The 27,258-nt window shown below is 40.5% G+C and overlaps 1 protein-coding gene across 13 annotated transcripts in view; it reads right to left on the reverse strand.

Annotated features, from left to right (window-relative positions):
* Positions 1–27,258, reverse strand: part of LOC108697539 (lysine-specific demethylase 2A) — a 165,265-nt gene that overhangs the window by 79,663 nt on the left and 58,344 nt on the right. For all 13 annotated transcript variants that reach the window (XM_041571207.1, XM_041571206.1, XM_041571198.1 and 10 more), the window contains 5 exons: positions 25,596–25,689; positions 25,323–25,476; positions 22,259–22,374; positions 14,163–14,289; positions 1,365–1,822 (listed from right to left, as the gene is read on the reverse strand). In XM_041571207.1, the coding sequence (XP_041427141.1) occupies positions 1,365–1,822; positions 14,163–14,289; positions 22,259–22,374; positions 25,323–25,476; positions 25,596–25,689 (949 nt within the window). The remainder of the gene's footprint in view (positions 1–1,364; positions 1,823–14,162; positions 14,290–22,258; positions 22,375–25,322; positions 25,477–25,595; positions 25,690–27,258) is intronic.

Genomic DNA, 27,258 nt, shown 5'->3' on the forward strand with positions numbered 1-27,258 from the left:
AGACTAAGCCCTATGATGAAAACCAATGCCCAGGTCGGGAGACCTTTTATTTCAGGTAATGCTCTTATGCCGGGAGGCTTTAGCATTTGAAATTATGACCAGAGGTAAATAGTTAGGGACCGCCATATGGGTTTTACCTTGACGTGGTATGGTGGCTTATCAATCTTATGATCATAATTTTGTAACTAAAAAACCCGTCTTTGTAAATACATGCATCTGCATAGATTATCTATGGAGGCCCATAGATGTGCAATAAATTTTTATGGCTCTCCATATACTTGTTTGTATGTCATTATTTCATAATAAACATGAAATAATAGATAAATAATAGATATAAAAATATATAAGATAAATAATAAACAAAATAATAGATAATTACACTATAGCATGGAAAACTCAGACACCACTGATCTTAAAGGAGAACTAAACCCTTAAGTTAAAAAAAAAACCTACCCTACATAGACCCTCCTCCGCCCCAGACTAAGATGGCGCCCGTGAACTTCGCTGGACAGAATCTGCACTGAGTGTTAAGTAAAGACTTAGTAAAACTTAGGGGCATTTGCCCGGGGGTCTATGTAGGGTAGGGTTTTTTTTTTTTTTTTTTTAACTTTAGGGTTGAATTCTCCTTTCAAAGGAGAACCACAAGATCTGGATCTTATTGCATAACTTCATAACATTGAACATTTTTAATTTCTGAATAAGAGGCTTTCAAAACCAGCACAGCACAAAACAAGGCACACAAATTTCTCTTGATGAGCTAAACGCCTTTTTATTTGCCATGTGCCAATTACACCTTTTACTAGTGGAGGGCAAGAAAAGTTGTACTATTGTGCTACTATCTAAAAAGAAACAGAAGGAAAATGGCAATGAAATTCAGCTTTTTGTAAGCAGGTGACTGGATACAGTAGTAAATAGGTATTCTTCAGTGAGTTGTGGAAGGCCTGGCTTATTCCAATAAGGAAAGGACACTACTGCTGCTACTACTACTACTACTACTACTATCTTTGCACACACAATAAAAAGCTATGTTCCTAAACTGGTAAGACGTACACAGTTTAATGACTGACTTCTGGAAACATTGAAAAACCTTTCCTGTAAGTTTTTTTTTTTTTTTTTTTTTTAACAAATAGAGAGAAACTAGAGAAAAATAATGACAACGTACTAACACCAAAATAGTGACATGATTTGACACCAAAACTGTTACTAATGCTCAAATAATACTTCAAGATTTATCTCCAGTGCCCTTCCTCACCATTCTTTTCTCCTATTTTAATGCCAATTGATTCATTTTTTTTCTTAACAGCAGCACATATTAAAAAATATACCGACTTCATAATTCATGAAATTTACAAGCAATAACTCACCTTGATATCAGAGATAAGAGCTTCTGGGTCATGGATACCATCTGGTAGGCACTTTTTATGAGGTGGCAAGGATTCAAGTTTCAGCACAAGACAGTGTAATCCTTCAATCTCAAACCATGTCAAGTAAGGAGAAGTGCTGGGAGGTGAATCTGGTGTTGGCAGAGGAAGGGAAGGTGGTGGAGTTAAAGGACGTAGTGACGCAGGTAGAGTATGGATAATTATTCTCTCAGCATGTTGATGATCTCTTTCTTGGTCTCTTTGTTGCCTATCCCTGTTCCTTCTCCTCTGAAGTTCATGCTCCACTCTAAGTCTATCTCTTTCCCTCTTCTTAAGACTTCCTTCTTCCTCCCAATCTTGATCAGAGGAATCATCATTATCAGAGGAAGACGATAATTCAGATGAAGCGGATGAGGATAAGGATGGAGTGTCTGGTCTCTGGCGACCGTTAAGCTCTAAATCTGCGTGAAAAAAAGAATGAGACCATTGTTTTCTGCAATGATATTTAAAGATATGCTTACAAATCAGTTAATAAATGTCACATGGTTACAGAGTAGAGTAAAAAGCACAATACTGATATTTTTTGTAAATTCATGATCTAGAAGTTACTGTTCAGAGAACTAATAAAAGCAAAATACTAATTGAGTGTAATGTATTATTACTTTGGATGATATGTTACATTTTTGCGAACTATAAACTAGTAAGACTCATTTATTAAGACAACCACAGTTGCAGTCACGTTACTCTTCACACTCCTAATACAAATCAGCACAATTCATTAAAAGGGCCATCCTTGCACCAAAGTGCCCAGCCAGCCTGTCTGAAGAATTACACTGCATTGAGGTACATGAAGAATTACATGTAGTGCGCCTTTTGCTATAGGGGAACCCTGGATTTACCAACTTTTCAAATTGGCACTATTTAATCCTGGAGCTACCGTCTAGCTCCAGGGATCCCTCAGTTAACAACTGGTACATCTTAAAGGGGACCCGTCACCCAAAAAATATATTCAAAATCCTATTTTATTACATTAGTCAAGCAAAATTTAATTTAATTACACTGTATAAATTATTTGAATCTTGCTTCCTTCAGTTTGCAATTTCAAAATTATAACTAGAGGGCAGCAGCCATTTTATGGACACTGTTATTAAGGCAAGCGTTGCATCATGTCAGAATCTTGTTTGTGCACCAGAATGGGGGACCCCATGTCCTTCCCCATGCCCTGGCTACACAATTGCGCCTTTTGCCATAGGGGAACCCTGGATTTCCCAACTTTTCAAATTGGCACTATTTAATCCTGGAGCTACCGTCTAGCTCCAGGGATCCCTCAGTTAACAACTGGTGCATCTTAAGAACAGGTGCATTGTTACCTACCAGCTGCGATTTTGCAGCAGGCGGATATATATATATATATATATATATATATATATATATATATATTGTTATAAATATTTTCTCAATTTAGTGATACATATGTAACATGAATAACATTATAGGCTTAGGCCACAGGAATGTTTAAGTAATTAGATATAGGTTACTATGTGTCTTGTTTTTAACGTGTGTTTGTAGAATGAATTGTTACTAGATTGATATAATAACTATGGGATATAGTGTGTCTAATTTTTAACTTGGGTTTGTGATGAATTGTTAGCAATGTATGTTTTATTGTGGGATGTATAATTAGTGACTGTGTAATGATGATCAGGTGAAACCAGCTGCTGTTTCCCGCCAGTGTGTACATTAAAGGAGAAGGAAAGGCAAGGCTTACAAACAGTCCCCTTCAATAGTCCTCACACTGTACACCATGATTGCTCTGTTTTTTTTCCTTCAAAAACGTTTTGTTAGAAAAATATCAGTGTTGTAATCTCCCAAGCCGAATACTAGGACAGCGCCGCCATCTTACTAAAGGATGTGTCTCTGCCTTCTGCCAGTTATGCGCATGTGCCAAAAGTTCCCTACCCCAGACACATGTTAGTTAGTTACAAAACATTATACACGCGCTGAAAATCACACAATACACAATCACTACAATCCTGCCTGCAGCCCCTCAGTGCTCTCTCCTCCGTATGATCCTACATGCAGCCTCTCTGTGCATTCTGCTCACTAGGATCCTGTTAGCTGACACGAAAGAGTAGAGCAAACGTTTCCATTCCTGTTGTCTGGGGGGGGGCGTGTTTACTGGGCCAGGATGATAAGTATTCAAATGAAGACTGGAGTGCTTCAGGGAAGAAGTTAAGAAGAGTCAAATTACAAGCCTGCACAGCAGTACACAAAATGCTGTAATACGAAACTTCAAAAAGGATCAAAAGGATAGTGCTATCAGAAGGCAGAGATTTCTTAAAGGGATACTGTCATGGGAAAAAAACAATTTTTCAAAATGAATCAGTGCTGCTCCAGCAGAATTCTGCACTTAAATCCATTTCTCAAAAGAGCAAACAGATTTTTTTATATTCAATTTTGAAATCTGACATGGGGCTAGACATTTTGTCAATTTCCCAGATGCCCCTGGTCATGTGACTTGTGCCTGCACTTTAGGAGAGAAATGCTTTCTGGCAGGCTGCTGTTTTTCCAACTCAATGTAACTGAATGGGTCTCAGTGGGACATGGGGTTTTACTATAGAGTGATGTTCTTAGATCTACTAGACAGCTGTTATCTTATGTTAGGAAGCTGCTATCTGGTTACCTTCCCATTGTTCTTTTGTTTGGCTGCTGGGGGGGGGGAAAGGGAGGGGGGTGATATCACTCCAACTTGCAGTACAGCAGTAAAGTGATTGAAGTTTATCAGAGCACAAGTCACATGATTTGGGGCATCTGGGAAATTTACAATACTAGCCCCATGTCAGATTTCAAAATTGAATATAAAAAAATCTGTTTGCTATTTTGAGAAATGGATTTCAGTGCATAATTCTACTGGAGCAGCACTATTAACTGATTCATTTTGAAAAAAATTTTTTTTCCCATGACAGTATTCCTTTAAGGTACTCCTGGTCTTTTTGCAGGACAACTTTCCTCAGGGCTACAATGATAGGATTAGCTTGCTGAGCTCTGATCAAATCCTTTTTCTTCAAAGGGTGCAACTGAGCAATCCCTACCATTGCAGGGCAGCTGAAAGCATCTGGTTTACAATCGGGTCTGGCATCCAGTGAATCCACTAATCTTGAGTCTGAGAAGTTGAGTTTCCTTCTGTTTACAGCAGATGCTAGGCATTTACTCCTGAGGTTGTCATTTCTTTCCACTCTTTATTATCACAAGTCGCAGGTATGCCAGGTCTTCTAGCTAGGACATCAGCTCCTATATTTTTGGGACCTGATTTTTACTTAAGTGTGAACTGATAGATAAGGCTGCTAACCATCTGTAGCCTGTAGCTTCTAGTTTGGCTGTGATGCGAACATATGTTAGAGGGTTGTTATCAGTTCGAACTGACTATACAGGTATCCATGAAGTTTGTCAACTATGGCTCATTTAAGTGCCAGAAACTCTTAACTTGTGCACTGGATAGTTTTTCTCACTTGGAGTCAAACTTCTGCTTATATATGCCACTGGTCGCTTTGTAGGATCTGCATAAGCTAACACAGGAGCTTCTGTGAGACATTTTTTCAAAGCTGCATAGACTTCAGTACAGGCATCAGTCCACTTATCCCCCAAAGGGTAATTTGGAATATTGGCAGCCTTTTCTTCAGTTGAGGTGAGGGTCAGTAAGGCATGTAAGGGTTTTGCTAACTTGGGAGTATCCCTCCACAAACCTTCTGTAATAGCCACAGAATCCTAGGAATGACCTAAGCTCTGTGAGGTTGTTTGGTTGTGGCCTAACTTGGAGTATCCCTCCACAAACCTTCTGTAATAGCCACAGAATCCTAGGAATGACCTAAGCTCTGTGAGGTTGTTTGGTTGTGGCCAATTCACCACTGCTTTTATTTTAGCAGGTTTTGGATACGCTTCAGCAGACACAATATGTCCCACATAGTGTACTAAGGTGCAGCCACTTGTCAATAGACAACTTTAGACCTTCTTCTTGAAGTCTGTCAATTACACGAATGAGTCTTTCATGGTGTTCTTCCAGAGTACTTCCGAACACAATGATGTCATCAAGGTATACAAGACAATGTACAAAATTGGGGTGTGGAAGCACTCTAAAGGCTAAGTAATAGTATATTTATAATGGAAGTGCTAGTTTTAATGCACATTCCCTGGTCCCCTGTCTCAAAAGTAAGTTTACAAAACAGGGGTTTTTAGTTACAAAGTTATGATCATAAAGTTGAAAAGCCACCATACCACGTCAAGGTAAACCCCATATGGCGGTCCCTAACTTGTTTGCCTTTTGGCCATAGTATAAAAAGTCTTACTGCATAGTAGCATTCAGTGTAATCAGTGTCTGTTGAACCTAGCACTTCCATTATACTTAAATATACTATTACTTAGCTTTTAGAGTGCTTCCACACCCCTATTTTGTTTTGGAATTGTTGCCAGAAGCTGTGGCTGAGCTTCATGTGGTTTTTAATAGCACCCCATAACCCCCCCCTTAAACGAATGGGGCCCTATACTTTTAAAAATGGGCGTTGGTTGGACAATTCCTCTCCCTTAAAAGCCGCATACTGGCGGGGGAGGATAGATCCTTTACACTGAAACCAAGGTTCAACAGACACTGATTACACTGAATGCTACTATGCAGTAAGACTTTTTATACTATGGCCGAAAGGCAAACAAGTTAGGGACCGCCATATGGGGTTTACCTTGACGTGGTATGGTGGCTTTTCAACTTTATGATCATAATTTTTTAACTAAAAACCCCTGTTTTGTAAACTTACTTTTGAGACAGGGGACCAGGGAATGTGCATTAAAACTAGCACTTCCATTATAATTAAATATACTATTACTTAGCCTTTAGAGTGCTTCCACACCCCTATTTTGTACAGGTATACAAGACACTCTCGGGGGCATAGATCTCCCAATACTCTTTCCATAAGTCTCTGGAATGTGACAGGGGGCCCGCAAATACCTTGAGGCATTTGGGTCAATTGGTAAAATTCCAGAGGACAAATGAAGCCAGTTTTCTTTTGATCCTCAGGGGACATAGGTACTTGATAGTATCCAGATCTAAGATCTATCACTGTAAACCACTTACTGCCACTTAAAGCTTCCAAGGAATCTTCAATCCTGGGCAAAGTGTATTGGTCAGGTAAGGTTCTCCGTTTAATGTATGGTAGTCAACACACAGATGAACAGATCCGTCCTTTTTCTGAACCACCACAATATGGGAAGCATAAGGAATCTGTGATTATGTTCTGAAATCTGATCTTTCATCTTTTTCAGACATTTACGCACATCTCGGGTGGCAGCTTCGTAGATCTCTCCCTGAAACGTTTAGAATCTGCTAAGCAAATGGTATGACAGGCACTCTTGGCACATGCAACATCCATGTCATCATTGGAGAACACATCTTTTCTGAAGTTGAGCTCCTTAATTACCAGTTCTTTTGCTACTTTTGGCATGGGAGAGTCCCCAAAATCAAAATTAAGAGGTGCATTTTTTGGTTAAATATGTGCAGAACATACTTCAGATTCAGATGTAACTTCCTGAACAGAGTAACACACTCCAACAAATTTGTTTACTGTAATAGGCCAAGTGTTGTGATTTTGCAGAACAACCCAATCAAGCTCGAGCATCCCCTCACGCCAATGCTTTCTTTCTGCAATTTATTCCCAACCATGCTTTGCCACTTGTTCAGGTGGAGTTTCCAGAAGAAAATAGCTTTGGGTGTCACATTCCATAGGTAGAGATCACCCTGATCGACACCAATTAGTTCTTTCCAAGAGGTATAAGCAGTTTGTGCTCAGAAACCTGCATGACAAACATGGACATTTAGGTATCGAGAAAACTTATGGCTTGATTCAAGATAGGTTCTACTGGATTAAAATGAGAGAAACTGTTACTGATTATTGCAGAAGATGTCTGAGATGTTTGCAAAGAAAGACATTGCCCATAAAAGCTGCATCTCAGGAGCACCTGAAAAGTTCAGGGCCCTTAGACCTTGTCTGCATGGACTTTCTCTGCATTGATCCTGATACTAAAGGTGTTGGAAACATTCTGGTAGTCACTGATCATTATACCCGCTAAGCTCAAGCATTTCCTACCCAGGATCAGAAAGCTACCACTGTTGCTAAAGTCCTTTGGGAAAAGTGCTTTATCTACTATGGATTTCCTATCCATCTGCACTCAGATCAAGGAGGTGATTTTGAGAGTAAATTGATCAAAGAGCTTCTGCAGCTACTCAATATCAGCGAAATCAGAACTACACCCAATCATCCTCAAGGAGATGCACAACCAGAAAGATTCAAACACACCTTGCTATACATGCTTGGTACACTGCCTGTTAAAGCTTACTTCATTTTAGCCTTTCCCTCTCCTTTATTAGACAGGTCTATATAAATACACCAGTAAACCCTCAAAGTAATGCTGCTCCGAGTCCTCTGTCAAAAGAAACACTGCATTTCTTTCCTTCTATTGTGTACACATGGACTTCTGTATCAGACTCCCTTTTTTCAGTTCAGTTTGCTCCTCTCTCCCTCCTCCCCTCCCTGCTGTAATCTGAGCCCAGAGCTACGAGTGAGCAGGGAGAGACTCAGGCAGGAAGTGATGTCACACCAAGCCAATATGGCAGTTGCTATCCTAAACAAACAGAGAACACCAAGTATGGTAAAGCATTCTGCGGAATAAATATAGTGTTATAGCTTGCACTATTGTGGCTAATCTATTGGCAATAAACTGCTTCAGTAGCTTTCCTTCTCCTTAAAGAGAAAAGATTCTGTAGTGGCCATGTTAGTACCATGGTACATGCTTACAACTGCACTCGACATGAAACTACTGGATATTCTCCCTACTTCCTCATGTTTGGCAGAGAAGCACAACTACCAATAGATCTTTACTTTGGAGTGTCAGTAGATGGTATGGACAGTATCAGTCACTCTCAGTATGTTGCTGAATTAAAGGAAGACTTGAGCCTATAGCCTTGCTGAGGATAATGCTTCCAAAACTAATCAAGGCAACAAGAGAAGATATGATGCCAAAGTACGCCCTGTGAACTTGTTCCTGGAGATAGAGTGTTACTGAGAAACCTAGGTAACCAGGCTCAGCATAAAACTAGCTGATCGTTGGCATACAGACTTTTATGATGTAGTTGACAAACTGCCTGGTATCCCTGTCTACCGCATCAAAGGGGTATCTAAAAGTCTGGCACAGAAATCAACTCTTACCCATACCTCAGGTATCTGACTCAGAGACTGAAAATCAAACAGACTCTACTGTTAGTGATGATCCCTCTGATGGCTGAGAATTCACAAAATGACTTTGTTTCAATAGATTCACCTGCAGCAATTAGTGCAGATTAGTTTAGTGCCCAGTCTGGACTGAATCAAACTCAAAATTCAGTTAACCCAGCCTCAAAACTGCCTATTAGAGATCTGTGAAGGGGAGGAAGGATAAGGAGGCCTCCTAGTGCCCTCATCCATGATTCTCTAGCTATACGTTTCAACCTTTTGTTGGATATGCTTTACCTTATCAAAATGGTTTGAATGTACATTGTGTCACTGATGTTCAATCTTTGCTAAGAGAAATGCACCAAATGATGAGTAGATTATCTTCTATGATGTCTGTTGCATACTACTAATTTAATTTCTCTTACAGCAACCATTGTGACTTGATAGATCTCAGGAGAGTCTATGAGAAGTGGTTGTTATTACTGTTTATAACACATTGCATATTGCTTGTTTACAATGTTTGTACCCTTGCTGGGCCAGAAGGGATTTTCCAGGGGGAGAATGTAGAGGAGTGTTATTTGCCCTTTCCCTAGATGCATAACCCTGTAACTTTAACTCTGAGCAGGTATAAGTCGAGATTTTTGGAAGTTTATCTGCCAGCCTAACAGCGCTAGTGTCAGGACATGAGTTGCGGCCAGTGCCATGGAACGGGCCATTACCAGTAGGTCATCCAGGTATGGTATGACACTCACTCCCTGCAGTCTCAGGTCCTCTAGAGCCGCAGCCATGACCTTTGTGAATACCCTTGGCGCGGAGGATAGTCTGAAGGGGAGTGCCACGAATTGCCAATGTTCTCCTGCCACTGAAAAGCTAAGGAACCGGTGGTGGTTGGGATGTATGGGGACATTCAGGTATGCATCTTTGATGTCGATGACCGCCATGAAATCCTCTAAGTTCAGGGACATTAGGACTGACTGGATGGATTCCATCTTGAAGTGGTGCTTCTTTACATGGTCCTTTAGTGCCTTTAGGTCTAGCACCGGGCGAAAAGATCCATCCTTTTGGGTACTATAAACAGCTTTAAGTAGAAAGCTAAGCCCCTTTCCTTTTGAGGGACCACCTTTACTACCGCGGAGGTAGTCAGGTCGTGTAGAACCCCTTGGAATGCTGAGTGCCTGGGTTCTCCAGTAGGGAGCCTTGAGATGGAAAATCACCTCGGGGTAGCTGAGCGATTCTATGAGATAGCCCTGGGATAAGATCTGTAGGACCCAGGGGTCCAGTACTCTCTGCCGTCACCCCTCCCGAAAGTGACTTTCTAAGGGTAAGCTTTCGGGGGTGGGCACCTCCTCATGGGGAGGCTGTTTTGTCCAGTGTGGGCTTAGGTGCTGCTCTGCTTCCTGACCAAGAAGTGCTCTGCCTCGTCTGGAATCTGGGGCGGGTTGGAGCTTGTTGTTTTTTATGTTGGGACCTTTGGCTCTGGCTCTGATTTTGGCATACGGGACGAAAAAATGGTCGCCTTTTGAAGGTAGTCCTCTTGGGTCTGTTTTGCAGAAGCCTCCTGTAGCTTGAGAAATTACCTTCTCTGGTTCAGCGCCAAAAAGTTTTTTTCCGAGAATGGGAGACCAAGCAGTGACCGCTTCGAGTTAAGATCTGTTGACCAGTTCTTTAGCCAAAGGAAATGTCTGCCTGCAATGGATTATGCCGAAGTCCTTACGACGAGCTTAGACGCGTCCAGGACTGCTACACAAAAATATGTTTGCTTCCAAATGGAAGGCAGATGATGGGCTTCTGGCACTTGCCCTTCCATCACTATTGAGAGTTGGTTAAAGCACAGCATACCAGAGCTGCTCTGGAGCTGAGTTTTTAGCAGAGGTGGGAATCGATCCACAACCTTTTGGACCAGGTAATTGACCTGAGCCATGCGCTCTACCGACTGAGCTATTTAGGCAGGCTCCTAGAAAGAGGTCTGTGGAGCGGTCTTCTGAGCCATGAGTTGGGCCACCTGTTCCACCCAAACCTCCGTTGACCTGGATGCCCTGGGTGGCAAAAATAGGTTGGAGAGAGCTCCGCCTGCTGCTGTAAAAATCAACTTGCACAAACCCTCAAGACGTTTGTCGATAGGATCCTTAAGGGAGCCGCATCGGCTACTGGAATGGTGGTGGTCTTTGACAATCTTGAGACCAGTGGGTCCACAGCTGGGGGTGAAGACCAAGGTCTGTACAGTAAAAGGATAAGTTTGAGTAAAGCGCTTGGAAAATTGGACTCTATGGTCTGGCGTTTTCCATTGTGCTTTAACAATGTCATCCAGCTGTCATAGGCTGGAAAGACACAAGAGGACTTCTTTTGCCTCTTGAAAATGTTTTTGGTTGGCTCTGCTGAAGGTGGGGTGTGCCTGAATCAGGCTCTCGACCTCTCTTTGTGATCTAGGGGTATCCTGATCCTATTCGTCTGCGGATAGGATCGGTCCCTCTTCCCGATGCCTCTTCCTGTTCATCAGGCAAAACAGGTGGGGAAAGGGGAGGTCACTTCGTGGCCGACTGCTGAGTGACCGGTCTGTTAGGCTGTGTAGATAAGTGCTGTAGGACCTTATCTAGAGTCCCCGGAATTCTGGCTAGGTTTTTTAGACCCACTAGAGATAGAGCGCACACCACTTCAGAATCCAAGCTCTTTTGATTAGCCGTAGCTGTCGCAGAGCTGGCTGGTAGGGCTGTGTGGGATTGTAATTGTGCAGTGACTGCTGCAGTTTTACAGGCTTCACATATTGGCTCAGCCAAACGCAAGCAAATTTAGGTCTGCAAGTAGCCCATGCCAAATACTAAATTGCATTGGTGGTACGTGCAGTGGTACGTGCCCGTCATGGCTATACTATGTAGATAGTGTCACCCAGTAAGTAAAGATATTTGGGAATATTAGGAGAGTCCAGAGGAGTGAACTACCTCTCCCTTAGAGTGTGATCTGTGGAGACAGAGGGAAGTAGTGAAAAAACCCCACAGTAGGTCCCATAGAGAGAGGGAAGTGTTAATCCCCTAGAGAAAGATTAAGGGAAGTGTAACTACCTGTTCACCAAGGTAGGAAGGAATGGTGCCTTGTTCTTCCCTGTGAGAGACAGTGAGGCTGGAAATGCTCAGTGCTGGAGAGAGATGCGGATCCAAAATGGGCGCCAGAGAGGTTTCCCGGGCTTTGGTATAGTACCTTAGTAAGATGGCGCCAGCGCCAGATAGTGGCGCGAAAGTCGCTGGGAAATGGCGCAGAGAACCCGGCAGGAAGGTAAAAATGCAGTTACAGGCACAAGAGGGAGACGGATAGAAGAAGCTGTGTCCTATGTCCCCCTGTAGGGAATTCTCCATCAGAGAATAGAAGTGAAACTAATGTGCCTAGGGAAATCTCTGTCAGAGAATAGCAGTGAAAGTGAAACTAAATGCCTAGGGAAATCTCTGTCAGAGAATAGCAGTGAAAGTGAAACTAAATGCCTAGGGAAATCTCTGTCAGAGAATAGCAGTGAAAGTGAAACTAAATGCCTTTCTGCAGAGCTGACAGGCAGCATGTAATGGGGGGAGGGAGGAGGGAATTGACTTACCTCCTTGTGCCAGCCAGGAATGCTCAATAAAAGGTATACCCTCCGTTGTGGCTACTGGTGCAGCCTCCGGAGAGCGGGAACCAGTTGCCCAGGGTAGTGTGGGTGGGAGCTCCCCAGCCTGCAGCCTTCATACAGCGGGAAGGCTATAGAGCATCTTCAGATCAGAAGTCCTTGGCTGGAGGGGTTCTGGAAGAGAAACACTGACCCCCAGTAGTGGCATGATATTTAAATCTGTACCATTGCTCCCAGCCACGAAGTGTCCATCCTTCTTCTGAGGACACTAAAAAAAAACTGGGGATTGAGGAGGTAGGCGGGGATGAAGCCCAGAGGAGGAGGAGCCACTTTAACCTTTTAGTGTCCTTTCTCCAAGCAACAGGATCTTCATCCCCATGGTGCATGTGTCCCCCAATCTAGGCAAGAGAAATGTAAGCTCACATGCCACATCAAGGCTCCTCATTGTATGTGAGCCCTACACTATCACTTTGCATTCTAAGAATGAACTGCATACTTATCAAATCCAGTCAAGTCCCCCAGAAAACAGTATGACTGAGTATTAAGACCAACAGTGCACTTACCGTTAACTCAGAAGCTCTGGTGAGTAAGCAGGGAGCTTTTAAGCCCCAGCCTATTAAGATACACCTGTAAATCAGTCCCTGTTTGATTTGGCAGCTATAGGCAAAATTTGGCTACAATTGTACACGGAACACAGAAAGAAATCACCAGCGCTAAGTCTAACCCATGCTGTGGTGCTGACCACCCGCTAGACATCCTTGTGCCAGAACTCAGTGTAAACCACAATCTGGAATTGACCAGCTGCTATAAACGATAAAAAGGGCATTTATAGATTTTTTGAAAATACACATTCTGCTGAATCAAAAATTGGTAGCCATTTCACTATTTCAAACTAAGGAGCAAGGCTTTTTTTTCATAAAATATTTTTTCATAATATGGCAAAGCACCAAACAGCAAAGTTATGCTAAACATAGCAGTTTTTATGTAATTTCTGAAAATTGTCTCAAAGCTTGCATTTTTACCACATATGACCGACATTTCATAACTTACCAGCATATGACAACCTAAATATAAATGCCATAAGTCTACTGAACAGTTTGATGCCCAAACAGATTTACCAAACTATGTGGTGTACAGAGGCACCCAAATGCGATTAGTGCATATGAATATTCACGCTGACAGTCAGGATGCTGAAAAATAAGCACCCGGTATGTGTCAAAAGAACCCCAGTACAGAGATCATAGAAAACCATATATTTTTGGAATGTACACATTCTGGCAAAAGAAACATGGGAAAATGATTTCTACTACAACCTACCAAACTACTAAGCTATATTAAACATAGCTTTTTTAACAAAATATCTTAAAGTCGTCAGAAAGCTTGCAATTTACCCCATTATATGCCCCATGTTTTGTAATGTACCAGCATAAAACATCTAAATATGAATGCCAGGGTCTACTTAACAGTTTGATGCCCAGTAGGCATTGATTTGCCAAACTATGTGACATACATAGGAACCCAAAATAGATATATAACAGACAACATTTCCATGGGCAAGTAACAAATCAAAACACTTAAAGCAATGCTTTTTTCACCCAGCACTCAGAATCACAGTCTGAATATCTTGGCCTGGCCAAAGGATAACCCCTTTAAGTGCCACAGAATGTGGAATCTCAAGAAGACATGGATCAGCAAACAAAGGTAGTACCCCTTCATAGTGGCATGCAAAACAAAAAAAGCCTAATAAGCAATGATATAAGTATAATTAGTTGCAGGGCTGCAGGTAACCTTATTTAAATAAATGCCCCTCCCCGAAAGCACATCATTAGGATTCAAGGGGGTGAGCAACAAAACTTGGTGAAATTCACTTCGTGAAATTCACTTAGTTTCATAGACAAACATTTTTTATCTAAATATCTAGATTAATACAAAACAAGAGACAGAAAGACACACACTCACCAATACTCAGAGACTCCCTTTGGAACTCCTTTGTGAGATGAGAGCGTTGAGTCATGCAATAGACATATCTTTCAAGCACATACCAACACATTTCATAGTAAAAAGGATATCGGAATTTTGTAGGTACCTAGAAATAAAAGAATAAAGACATCAGTGCATGTACTAGTTTGCTCTTCTCTCATGAGTAAGCTCACTCCTGCATTACTTCTCAAACTGAAGTTACTTTGATTATGTAAAAAATTGGCTGGCCAAAAAGACAAATAACCTGCCAACTCGATCTAGAGTGGGGGAAATCGGCAGTCTGTGATGCCCCCAAATATAACCAGTTCAAGTCCATGCATAAAAGCCCTTACATGGCAAATGTTATGAAGCATGAAGAATGTACAGTGGTATATTCAAATTTTAAAAATGACAGACCTCTTAGACCATATTCTTGTTATACAAACCTAAGGGGTTGAAAAGGTATTTGAAAATCTATTTAATTTTTTTTTTTTAAAAGTAATGTATATGCATTTTTATATGTTATTTTTCTACACCAATTTTAGTAATACAACTAATGATAAATGGTTCACAAGGAAATTCAAAAGAGACTAGAGCAAGTTAAAATTGTCAGGATCTGCTGGTATTTGAAACAGGGACAGGGTTGCTCACTATACATTACCTGGCCTTTGCAGCCCCAGCATAGCAGCAGCCTGATTGGTTTGCAGTCAGCCAATCAGGGCCGACTCTGCAGTATTTAAGGCCAGCCCTCCAAACACTCCTTGCCTGAGCATTTGGTTCCCATCCTACAAGTGCGGCATTGTCCCTAGCTACGGGTTCCTGTTCTAGCCTCCTTCCTAGTCTGTCGTGCCTAGCCTTGTCTGAACCCTTCCCTGTCTTGTCCTGCCTGGCTGTGAACCTTGTCCTGTCTTGATCTGCCACACCATCCCCTTCCAGTTCTGCTCCAGTCCAGCTTAAATCTTTCCTTGCTTTAACCTTGCCTTGACCTTGCCCTTCTCAGCTTTCCTTGCTATTCTGAATCTTGCTTTGCTCCTCACTCCATACCTGATCTTACCTTAACTTTATTCTGTCTTGACCTGACCTTGCCTTTCTGGTTCCTGTTCTGTTCTGACCTGTACCCTGTCTATCTACCCTCGTCTTGCTCTGCATCTTGCCCTGCCTTTTCCAGTCTCTCCTGCTATCCACTCCTGTCCTATACTTCTAGTCTGCTCCTGTTTCCTGATCTGATCTATGCCTGCACCGTCCTGTCCAATCCAGTCTGTTTCTGTCCTGACCTTTGCCCTCTTCATCCTGTCTAGTCCAGTCCTGACCTTCGCCCTCTTCATCCTGTCTAGTCCAGTCCTGACCTTCGCCCTCTCCATCCTGTTCCGCTCTGCACCTGTTCCAGTCTGACTCAACGCCCTCTTCAACCTTTTCCTGCCTTTCCTTCATGTGTTCCCTATGCACATACAGCTCCTGCCTCAAGGACTCACCCTTCCCTCATCAGTCTCTTCAGCACCCTCTATCTAATCCTTGACAAAAAATTAAGGTCCGGGGCCAGATGGTATTCCTCCCAGGGTACAAAGAGAGCTTAGCTCTGTGATTGCCAAAACTTTTTACTTAATTTTTCAGGATTCATTGAGGTCTGGCATAGTGCAAAGAGACTAGTGAATTGCTAAAATGGTGTCGCTATTTAAAAAGGGATCCTGTTCTCAGCCTCAAAACTATAAACCAGTTACTCTGACATCAGTGGTAAGAAAGCTTTTCGAAGGGGTATTAAGGGATAAGATACTCAACTTCATTGCAAATAATAATATTACGAGTTTGTGTCAATATGGTTTTATGCATAATAGATCTTGCCAGACTAATTTAACTTCTTTTTATGAGAAGCTGAGCAGGGATCTTGATTCTGTGATGGCAGTGGATGTAATCTTAGACTTTGCTAAAGCATTTGATACAGTGCCACACAGACGGTTACTGGTTAAATTAAAGATTGTTGGCCTGGATAGAGAACTGGCTAAAAGATAGATTACAAAAAGTGGTGGTAAATGGAGCAGGGCTGTATTTGGTCCTTTGCTTAAGGACCAAATGACGGAGGTGGGCATTGATAGTATGGTTTCTATTTTACTGATGATACTAAAATTGTGCAGAACTATAGGGTCCATGCAGGATGCTGCCACTTTGCAGATTGATTTGACTAAATTGGAAAACTGGGCAGCAAACTGGAAAATGAGGTTCAATGTTGATATATGCAAGGTTATGCACTTTGGCAAAATAATATAAATGCAAGTTATACACTAAATAACATTGTGTTGTGAGTTTCCTTAACTAAGAAGGATCTAGAGGTTTAGTAGATAACAAGTTGTCTTATTAGAGGTAGTGTCATTATGTGACCACTAAAGCAAATAAAGTACTGTCTTGCATAAAAAGAAAAAAAAAGTATAAACTCTACGCATGAAAACAATAATTTTGACTTTTTATAGGTCCCTGGTAAGGCCTCACCTGAAGTATGCATGCAGTTTTGGGCTCCAGTCCTTAACAGGAATATAAATGAACTGGAGAGAGTGCAAAGAGTGTGCAACTAAACTAGGTTAGAGGGATGGATGGATGGATGGATGGAAGACTTTTCTAGGGTAAACTGTCCAGGTTGGGGTTGTTTTCCCACCCCTGATTTGCATATGTAAATTCAGATTTGTTTCGATATTCGGCCGAATGTTTCATAAAGGATTCGAGGGTTCGGCTGAATGTTTTACAAAGGATTCAAGAGTTCGGCCGAATCCAAAACAGTGGATTTGGTGCATCCCTAGTATGAACAGATGCTGGGTTTCATTTGGAGAGGTTGAACTTGATGGACTTTGGTCTTTTCAACCTGATTTAACTATGTAACCTAACCTTTTTAGTGGTGTTGATTACATTGCACTACTGATCATTCAGTTATTATATTTCACGCAAATATAAATGGCTGATTGAGTACACTCTACTTTTCAATTATTTAATACTGCACATCACTTATGTAGGGATGCACCGAATCCAGTCTTTTTCGGCTGAATCCTTCTGCCTGCCGAACCAAATCCTAATTTGCATATGCAAATTAGGGGTGGGGAGGGAAATCGTGTGACTTTTTGTCACAAAACAAGGAAGTAAAAAATGTTTTCCCTTCTCATCCCTAATTTGCATATGCAAATTAGGATTCAGGGGTTCGGTAATCTGCAGAATCTTTCGCAAAGGATTCGGGGGTTCGGCCAATTCCAAAATAGTGGATTCCTATACACATCAACATATGAAGCAGCGCTTATCATCTGACCAATGCTGTTATTTCCCCCACATTCTTGGGGAGTTCTCTAATCACAATTTACATCTAGTGGTCAGTTCCTGCTGTTACAATAGAAACAAAGTATTAAAGTATAATCAAACTTTAGACTTCTATCACCTTTTAAAATAATTTGTCACCAGACTCACTAAAAATATATGTTTGTTACACAGAGCTCCCTTTTTTAACTCAGTGACCTGTATAAAAGATCTATATATGGACCTGCAAGTCTTTGGTGACTAATATTTCCCAAATAGAGGTGAACTATTCACAATATTGTGAATCAATGGCATAAATAGAGGGCTTTGTACCCTATGAAAAACATTGCCTCCTCCACCCATTTGCTTAAAGGGGTTGCTCACCTTCAAACATTTTTTTCAGTTCAGGTGGTTTCAGATAGTTCACCAGAAATAAATAATTTTTCCAATTACTCTTTCTATTTGAGACAGTTTTTCTAATATTGAAGTCTAAAGCTTCATTTTTCACCTTCTAAGGGTAAGGTCACACTGGGCGATTTTTGGAGATTAAGTCACCTTGCGACTCTCTGTCTTGCGCCGGCTAAAATGAAAAGTTGCCTGCGGCATGGCACATGCGTCTCTTCGTATTCCGAAGTCGTCTGGTTGCCTCGCGAGGAGACTTCGGGCGACTTCGGAATACAAAGCTTTCCCAGAGGCAATAATGTGAATCGCTGGTGGTAGGACACATGTGGAAACTTCAAGCGATTTTGGGACACTGGAGCGACACGTGTTTTACCACCAGTGATTCACATTATTGCCTATGGGAAAGCTTTTTACTGGAGAGTGCAGGAGATTAGTTGCCCAGAGAAGCAGCGATTTATCGCTAGCGATTAATCTCCTGGTGTGTCACTGCCCTAACTGTTCTAAATTGACACATTTGTTGATACATTTGTTATCTTTGTCTCTGCTGAGCAGAATCTGAGTTTCATTAAAGGCAGCTTAGAATTGATACAATAGTTGCCAATATTCCACATATACTGCTGAGAAATGTATCCATTAATTGCAACAACTAATTAAACTAACTAAATGTAGCAAATAGTAACAGTTCAGAATGCTCCTGGATCACTGAGCTGCCAGACAAACACCAGAGACACCAACATTAAACTTAAATTTTGGGAAAACAGTAAGAAAATAAAAGATGGAAAGCAATTGAAAAAAAGGCTTTGTTTATGGGAAATAATCTGAAAACAACTGAACTGAAAAAAGTGTTTGGAAGGTGAACAACCCCTTTAAGTAGCCACAGAATGACTGCCTGAAATTAGACAACTTATTTACAAAAATCCAATGATCCCATAACATTGCACTTAACACTGAACCTCATTGCCAGTTTGCTACCCAGTTTTCCAATTTAGCCAAATCACTCTGCAAAGTGGCAGCATCCTGCATGAAACCTATAGCTCTGCACAATTTAGTATCAGCGAAAATAGAAACCATACTTCCAATGTCCTGCTCCAGGTTATGAATAAACATGTTGAAAAGCCAAGGACCCTGCGGCATGCCGAACACTATGTTCCAGGCCAATATTCCTTTAATTTAACCAGTAATCTTCTGTGTGGTACTCAACTACCATCCATAGGAGGAGGGTGATTTTTTTGTTTGGGAAGGCTAAAGTTGGCAATACACAGGCTGGATGTAGCAGATATAGCAGATTCACGTATGGGTGATGGAGGAAAATCTGCTGTTTGCATGGCCTAAGCACCTTAATAAATTTGTCATGTATTTTACAAAGCTTTGCACACGGTTTTTTTCTGCAAATTTAATTTGCACAGCATAACAAATTTTTCGGATTTGTCAACGAAACCTGTGACTCAGGATTTGATGCCCAAAAACCGCAAAACCGTCAGATTATTGAACGAAACCCAGCACAGATCAGGAGATCAAATGGAAATTTGGCATTGACTACATGAACTCGGCAGGTAGGAGTTGGAAAACTTTTTCATTTAGACTTTTGACGCCATCTGGGTTTTAATAAATCATGAAAAATTCTAAGTTTTTCTCCTTTGGAAGTTCAACCAGAAAAAAATCTGACTTATTAAATAACCACCTGAGTGTAGCGGGTTCTGCACCCCAAGCACAAAATATACATACATAGTCAAATGGTAATTTAGGTTGGAAAAACATGCATGTCCATCAGATTCAACCTTTTATCTAAATGAAACCAGCCAAACTCTAATTGATCAAAAGAATCCAGTGAATACATACACAGCAAGCAAGTAGTGCGTACTGGCATTCCTTATCACAAGAGTTTGAGGGAAGGGAAATTACCTTAAGCAGCCCTGTTGAAGAAATTCATTTTCCCCTCTAGAACCCCCTAACATCTTTTTCCAGGATGCTGGTTTTGCCCTCAAAGCTGAAATCAGCTGGCTGGTGCTGGAGGGAGGGTCACTTCCAGCCAATCGGATCCCTAGCTGTACCGGGACTTAAACTTGAAGGAGACAGCTTGCAGGCACGAGGTTCCTGCTCACTTCCTCACAAAAGACAGTAAAATTAGTCTGGTAAGAGATGTTACGCATAAAAAAACATGCTGGCATAAACTCTTAGAGGCACATTTATTATCAAAGATCGAATTTCGAATTTGTGAGTTTTTAAAAACTCCCCTACACTCCCATAAATTCGAAAATCCAGACCAATCTAATTTTTTCAACTCGGATGAATGTAATCGACCCGAAAAATCTAATCGAATTCAAATTGAATTTTAAAAACTCAATTCGAAAAAAAAACTCGAATGTCAGGAAGGCTGCAGTTCGGCAGGTTTTAGGTGGCGAATAGTTGAATGAGTTCTTAAAGGGCCAGAGTATAATAAATCTTGAAAATCAAATTTGAATTTTTAAAAAAAACTCCAATCTAATTTGAATAACTCCCTGGTTGAATTTGACAGTTTTGACCATAGAAAAAACTCGAAATTTTGAATTTTCAATTCAATCCTTGATAAATCTGCCCCATAGTATTATGATTTGCAATAAAGCCAAGTATTGTATCCCTTATTATGCCTTTGAAAAGCTTTTATATAACTGATGACAGACAACCGACCAATAGTTTTGAGACACTACATTCACAATTCAATTGTCTCTCTGTACCATGCCAGACCATAATGAATCCTGAAAAACCAGACCGCACTCCTTAGATTGATGTAGTTAAAAAGAATTTATTTAGGCAAAACACATAACAGCAAAGCGTTGCGCGTTTCGTGCCTTAGGGGCACTTAGTCATAGGCCTATCTTTTATGAAATGAAAATAAAGAGATCACAAAAGAAAACAAATTTCATTACAGGATTCTGCTTAAAGGACCAGTAACACAAAAAAAATGAAAGTATCTTAAAGTAATGAAATATACTGTTGTGCTCCATTAGTTAAACGGGTGTGTTTGCAACAAAAACAAACCTATAGTTTATATAAACAAGCTTCTATGCAGCCATGGGGGCTACCATTCAAAGCTGAAAAAAATAGAAAAGGCACAGGATAGACAACAGATGAGCTCTTTACCATACAATGTGATTCGTCGAAACATTTCGGTTATTTACCATGTGTCCTGTGATTGAATGATTGCCCCCATGGCTACAAAGCAGCTTGTTTATATAAACTATAGTTGTTTTTCTGAAGCAAACAAGACAGATTTGCCAGTGCAGGGCAACACTACATTACATTGTCTTTCCTTTAAAACACATCTTTTTGAGTTACTGTTCCTTTAAAAGTGCAATTAAACGATGCATTGGTGGGGTTCACATTGCAGAATCCCTATTAAAGAAGAGATAGCCACACACATACAGGGGCCTATTTATGAAGCCTCGATTTCATAATTAGGGAGACAGGGAAAAAATTTTTTTCAAGATTTCATGAATCTGAATCCAAAATATTCAGATATTCCCAGGCATTTGTGGTGAGGCAACAAAGGCCTGGGCCTAGGGCGGAAAGATTTTATGGGCGGCAAGGCATTTGGGTTTGACAGTTTGGTTGAATGCAGGCTAAAAACAATCAGGAAAGTCTAAGAAATGGACTTATAGTTTTAACAGGAAAGTTGAACTTGTTCAGTGCAGATCACCCCATCGGCTGAATTGACAACAGTTATGCGATTTATTACCCAACATTTTTTTTCATCTTATGATGACTTTTTTAATACACTATCACACTATGTGCATTGCAAAACATATATCATATTCTTTTGAAGCAAATACTTTTTTTTTTAAAAACATTTTTTTAACAATGATGTATGTACAGCAATTTCAGTTCATTATCCAAAATCCTGTGCTTGCAGAAACAGCCAGCATACAGTCATGCAAATCCTTTCAGACAGCTACTGCCTCAGCTTGGTTTGGAGTTTATCTGCATAAAAGGTACCAACCCTATGTCTGGAGTTTATCTACCAAAAAGGTGCCAACCCTACTATTAATAGGTGGCACATATGAACATTTATAGATGTGCAGAATGCTGAAAACCTACTCCAGCCTTTGATAACTTGATTTTTGCTGGGGTCCCAGCACCCATTGGCTCTCAATGTATGGAATGTATTCAGGGCTATTTGTGGTGTCAGTGCCCTCTGCATTTCACTATACAATGTTTTTAGTACATGGCATGCTCTTGGAATTATTGTACAACTATTAACAAGTGGTACAAACAGATTTAGAAAGTGTTATTGTGATGGCAGTTTTTCAACAAAGTATTTCAGCTGGCAGATACATGTCTGAAAGCACCCTTGCTGCAGACACATTTTGAATCATAAGTTTTCTTTTCATTTTGTTTTAAAATGTAATGAATGGATATAGGTGAACATTATAAAATGGTCTCTGACTCACCCTCGTCCTGTCCTCGATGCTATATATACGAAGTTGCATTGGAATGTTGAAGCTGTGCAGAAAATTTCCCCCAAACACCAGTGTGTCCTGAGGTGTGTACACAGCATGAATCCATCCTGTAAAACAGTACAACAGAATAATAAAGAAAATAAGAAGTACACATGAAATTAAAAAAGTGAAGACAGTAAAAATATTACTTTCAAAATGGAGTAAACCTCACTGTAACATGACCCATGATAGCTTGCTTTTCTGACTAGTACTGTTTCACCTAATTTTTATTTCATATCTCCGGGATGCAATGTAGGGGACTGAATCCCAAATTAATGGGAAGTAACAGCCTATTAATAGTATACAAGACCAGGTTTAGGTCTATCCCTAGAAAACAATAGGTGTATAAAGGAGTGGTTCTATACAGTTTTTAATACTGTATAACATTGAAATAATAATTAACACATTGAAATAAAATATTTAAATGACAAAGAAGCACAGACTACTTCTGTCTGCCTACTCAAATGTATTGGTCCTTCTGTAATGGGATTTAGGGCAGCAATAAACAGGGGAATTTTAAGACTCGTCCTGCCACGGGGCGAATGATTAGAATAGGCAAAAAATATGTATGGCAAAATCCTATTTATTGAACTCACGCTAAACAAGGAAGTATTCTAACCCTTCAATATCACCACTTCTGTGAATTTCCCTCAAAAATGTTTATATATAGTTGTGTTCATAATAATAGCAGTCTGACATCACTATCCTGATCAGTGTTTTTCGTAGAAATTATATTTCTACATGGTGAACAATTTACTAGTAAATATAGTAGAGTGATAGAAAAACAACAGACCCAAAAGTCATGACATGCATGCTGCTGATTATGTGTAATTGCATCATTAATTGAGGTGTGTTCCAAATAATAGCAGTGTTCAAAATAATTCCAAATAATAACAGTGTGGAGTTCAATTAGTTAGGTCATCCATTCTGTGAAATACGTGTCAATTACAGCCCTTATTTAAAGCAAATGTTAAAAATCTGAGTAAAATGGGTCATTTTTCAGAAGAACAGTGAGCTTTGATTTAAAAAAGTTGATTGGAGAGGGCAAAACATATAAAAAGGGCAGATGCAAATGATAGGCTGCACAGCTAAAATGATCTTACATGCTTTTAAAATTGCAAAAAAATTGCAAAAAAAAAAACCTAAAAGAGGTAGAAGAAAACAGAAAGCTACAAATTTAAATGGATAGAAGAATAGCCAAAATGGCAAAGGCTCAAACAATGATCAGTTCCAGGAAGATGAAAGAAGGGTTAAAACTGTAACAATTAAAAGATGCCTATGTGAAGCCAAGCTATTGACAAGTAGCCCCCGAAAAGTCCCATTTATTTAAAAAAAAAAAAAAATGCTCAAGAGGTTACAATTTGGCAAAGAATAAATAAACTGGCCTAAAGAAAAATGGTGCAACATTTTGTGGACTGATAAATAGGCCCAGATTTGTGGAAAGGCCACAAAGGCCCGGGCCTAGGGCGGCAGAATTTTAGGGAGGCGGCAAAATGCCCAACCTGCCCGAGTGCAGGCCGTTCAACCAGGCTACTCCTCTCCAGAAGCTATATCTTTACAGTGGATTCGCAAGCACGTGAACCTGAGGAGTGCAGGCCCTGGTGCATCTGCACCCCCCCGCACCCCCCGCCAGTTTTTGAGGCAAAACCAAGAAATGCAGAAGAATTGTGGTGTGTAACAGGTAGCAGAAATTGGTTGACTACATGCAACACAGATGTGCAGCAGTTCCCAGAAACAGCGGTTATACAACTATAAAATATTATAAAAAAATAAAATATTAGTTTTGTGATTCAAAGAGGAGCAAAATCCTGAAACATTTTTCAGTTTATATAAGAGTTAGTAAAGAAGAATGCAGACATCAGCCTAATATTCCCTTTTCTTCAATTTCTGTCGAGGGATAGCACAAATGTGAATTTTTCTTCATGTTTCTTCCTCAAGTTGAGGAAAGACTGAACATGTTCCAAAACATCTGATCCACATGTTTGTGTTCTAATGCACTGTGAATCAAAACATTTAAAATGCGTTCAGCCCTTCCTCAAGTTGAGACTGGAGAGGAGGCACTTAAAGGGCCGCTATCACAACCAAAATCAAACACATATTAACAATCTGACCAGTACAACCTAAACATGTTTAATCAAACTACATATATAGTTTTTTGGAAAAAACTGCAGGTTTTAAAAAAAGCCCTTACTTTGTCAAATGGGTTCTTTCACTGAGGGAGTCCATACAATGACTATAGCATGCATAGTTCAGGAGCATGCTCAGATTGTAGCATTTCCTTGAGTATTCTACCCAGAATGCTTTGTTTTAGTGAACTCCTCTACTAGAAGTATAACAAGATTTCCCTATCTTGTCCCCTGCTGGTGATTTTATTATCAAATGAAGTGCACACACTAACTTCCAGCCAGATGGCAGCACTATTGAACAGCAGATAACACAGAGGTTTGGCTGATTTGAAAATAGCTTAGAAGGGTTGCTTAGCAACCAATGAATTTCAACAATGCAGAGCTGCAGTTGGCTGTGAAGATATAGGTAGGAGGAGCCAGTGAAATCCAAGAGACCTGCAGTGGAGATAGGGGAGATTTTGCAGAAGGTATAGTGAGCTGATGATTTACATACAAACAATTCTAACTGTTTTAAAAATCGGTTTTCTCGAACTTTCACATTGTGTCTTTACTTAGTAAATGATTTTAATAGGCCTTGTTTGGCAAGATCGCCAAACAAGCCAAGCTTTCCCCTGATAGGTCTACCCAAGGACTACAACACATGGCTACTTGTAGCTACAAAATACCAGAAATTATCCTGCCATAGAAAAAAATGAAAATATTCTCTACTAAAGCACAAGCTTACAGATTGTGACCTAGGATGTAATTGAAAAAGCTTGGAGAACCAAAGTATGTTATACAGATTATCAACATTTTCAATTAACAAAATGTTACCGATAACGCAGAAACTCGGGCTCTGTGTAAAAAAAATCAAACAACGAAAATACATGGTAACTCCATGCCAATAGTACCTGAGGGAATAACAAATGTGTAGCCTTGTTTTAGTTCAATTCGCTGACACTCTGTTGCTCTGTCCCCAAGAAAAACGTCACCTTGTTTGCCCGAGAGCAGCCAATTCTCATAGAGTTCCAGATTTTGATCTGTAGGAGGTATTAGCCAAAACACCTAAAAAGTAGTGGGACATAAAAAAGTGGCTTTATAATAAAAGCCGAAACTCTAACTTCATAAAAATCTATAAAGCAGATAGAGACAAAGACTAAAATAGCAGAATGGGGTAAAAATACCTTGCCTCCCCTTAGTATGTGGTACCACACAGATGTGCCACCAAAGTCCACATGAAAATCTGTATAACATCCACGAACACTCATGAGACAATACCTGTAAAAAGTCAAAACAGATAGTTACTAAAAAGGGGGGGTGGGGTTGTAACTAAAGATAAGTAATACAATGTGCTCTAGGTCCTAACATGTTAAGTCTCAAAGAGATACAAACACCAGAAAATAACTATTTTTATATTATTATTATTATTAACATGTATTTATATAGCGCCAACATATTGCGTAGCACTGTAAAGTAAATGTGATTATACAACTAAATCACATGAATTATATACATAGAACATATGGAGTTACATACATCACAATCAATACAGGTACAAAGAGTTAAGGAAGGACCTATGCATAGGCATACACTCTAAAGGGAAGGGAGTAATACACAAGGTGTGGGAGTGGGCAAGATCGAATTAAGTGGGTGAGAAATGTGGTACTGTATGTGGTGTTGTGTTTGGTAGTTAAGCAGAGTGAGGGTAGGCTTCTCGAAAGAAAAGCGTTTTAAGAGATTTCTTGAAAGCAGAAAGGTTGGGAGAAAGTCAGACAGACCGTAGGAGAGAGTTCCAGAGGAGGGGTGCAGCCCTTGCAAAGTCTTGAATGCGAGCATGTGAGGAGGTAATGAGAGAAGAGTGGAGTAGCAGGTCAGTAGAGGAGGGTAGTAAGCGGTTGGATGAGTATATAGGGATGAGTTCAGAGATGTAGGGTGGGGCAGAGTTATGAAGTGCTTTGAATGTCAGGGTCATTAATCTGAATTTGATTCTGAAAGGTAACAGAAGCCAGTGCAGGGATTGACAGAATGGCGAGGCAGAGCGGTTGCTGAGGTGTATGAGCCTCGCAGCAGTGTTCATTATGGACTGGAGAGGTGACCGTCTCTGGAGGGGAAGGCCAATTAAAAGAGAGTTACACTAGTCTAGACGTGATATGATGAGAGAGTGAATAATAATTTTGTCAGCATCTTGGGTGATAAATGATTGTATTTTGGATATGTTCCTTAGGTGGAAGTGACATGATTTAATAAGTGACTGGATATGAGGAGTGAATGACAGGGCAGAATCTAGGATAACCCCAAGGCACCGGGCCTGGGGAGAGGGGGTGATAGTGGAATTGTTAACTATGATGGATACTTCTGGGATGTTATTGGTGTTAGTTGGAGGAAAGAGAACCATTTCAGTTGCAGAGAGGTTTAATTGAAGGTAGCGTTGCGACATCCAGGTAGAGACAGCAGACAGGCAGGAGGAGACGCGAGTTAGGAGTTCTGTGTTGGGATCAGGAAATGAGAGATAGATATGAGTATTGTCAGCATAGAGGTGATAGTGGAAACCATACTGCATTAAGGGTACTGAACATTTAGGGGCACATTTACAAAGCTCGAGTAAAGGATTCGAATTAAAAAAACTTCGAATTTCGAAGTGTTTTTTTGGCTACTTCGACCATCGAATGGGCTACTTCGACCTTCGACTACTACTTCGAATCGAACGATTCGAACTAAAAATCGTTCGACTATTCGACCATTCGATAATCGAAGTACTGTCTCTTTAAGAAAAACTTCGACCCCCTAGTTCGGCAGCTAAAAGCTACCGAACTCAATGTTAGCCTATGGGGAAGGTCCCCATAGGCT

Source organism: Xenopus laevis, chromosome 7S (genome assembly GCF_017654675.1).
Source record: "Xenopus laevis strain J_2021 chromosome 7S, Xenopus_laevis_v10.1, whole genome shotgun sequence".
Lineage (NCBI taxonomy): Eukaryota > Metazoa > Chordata > Amphibia > Anura > Pipidae > Xenopus > Xenopus laevis.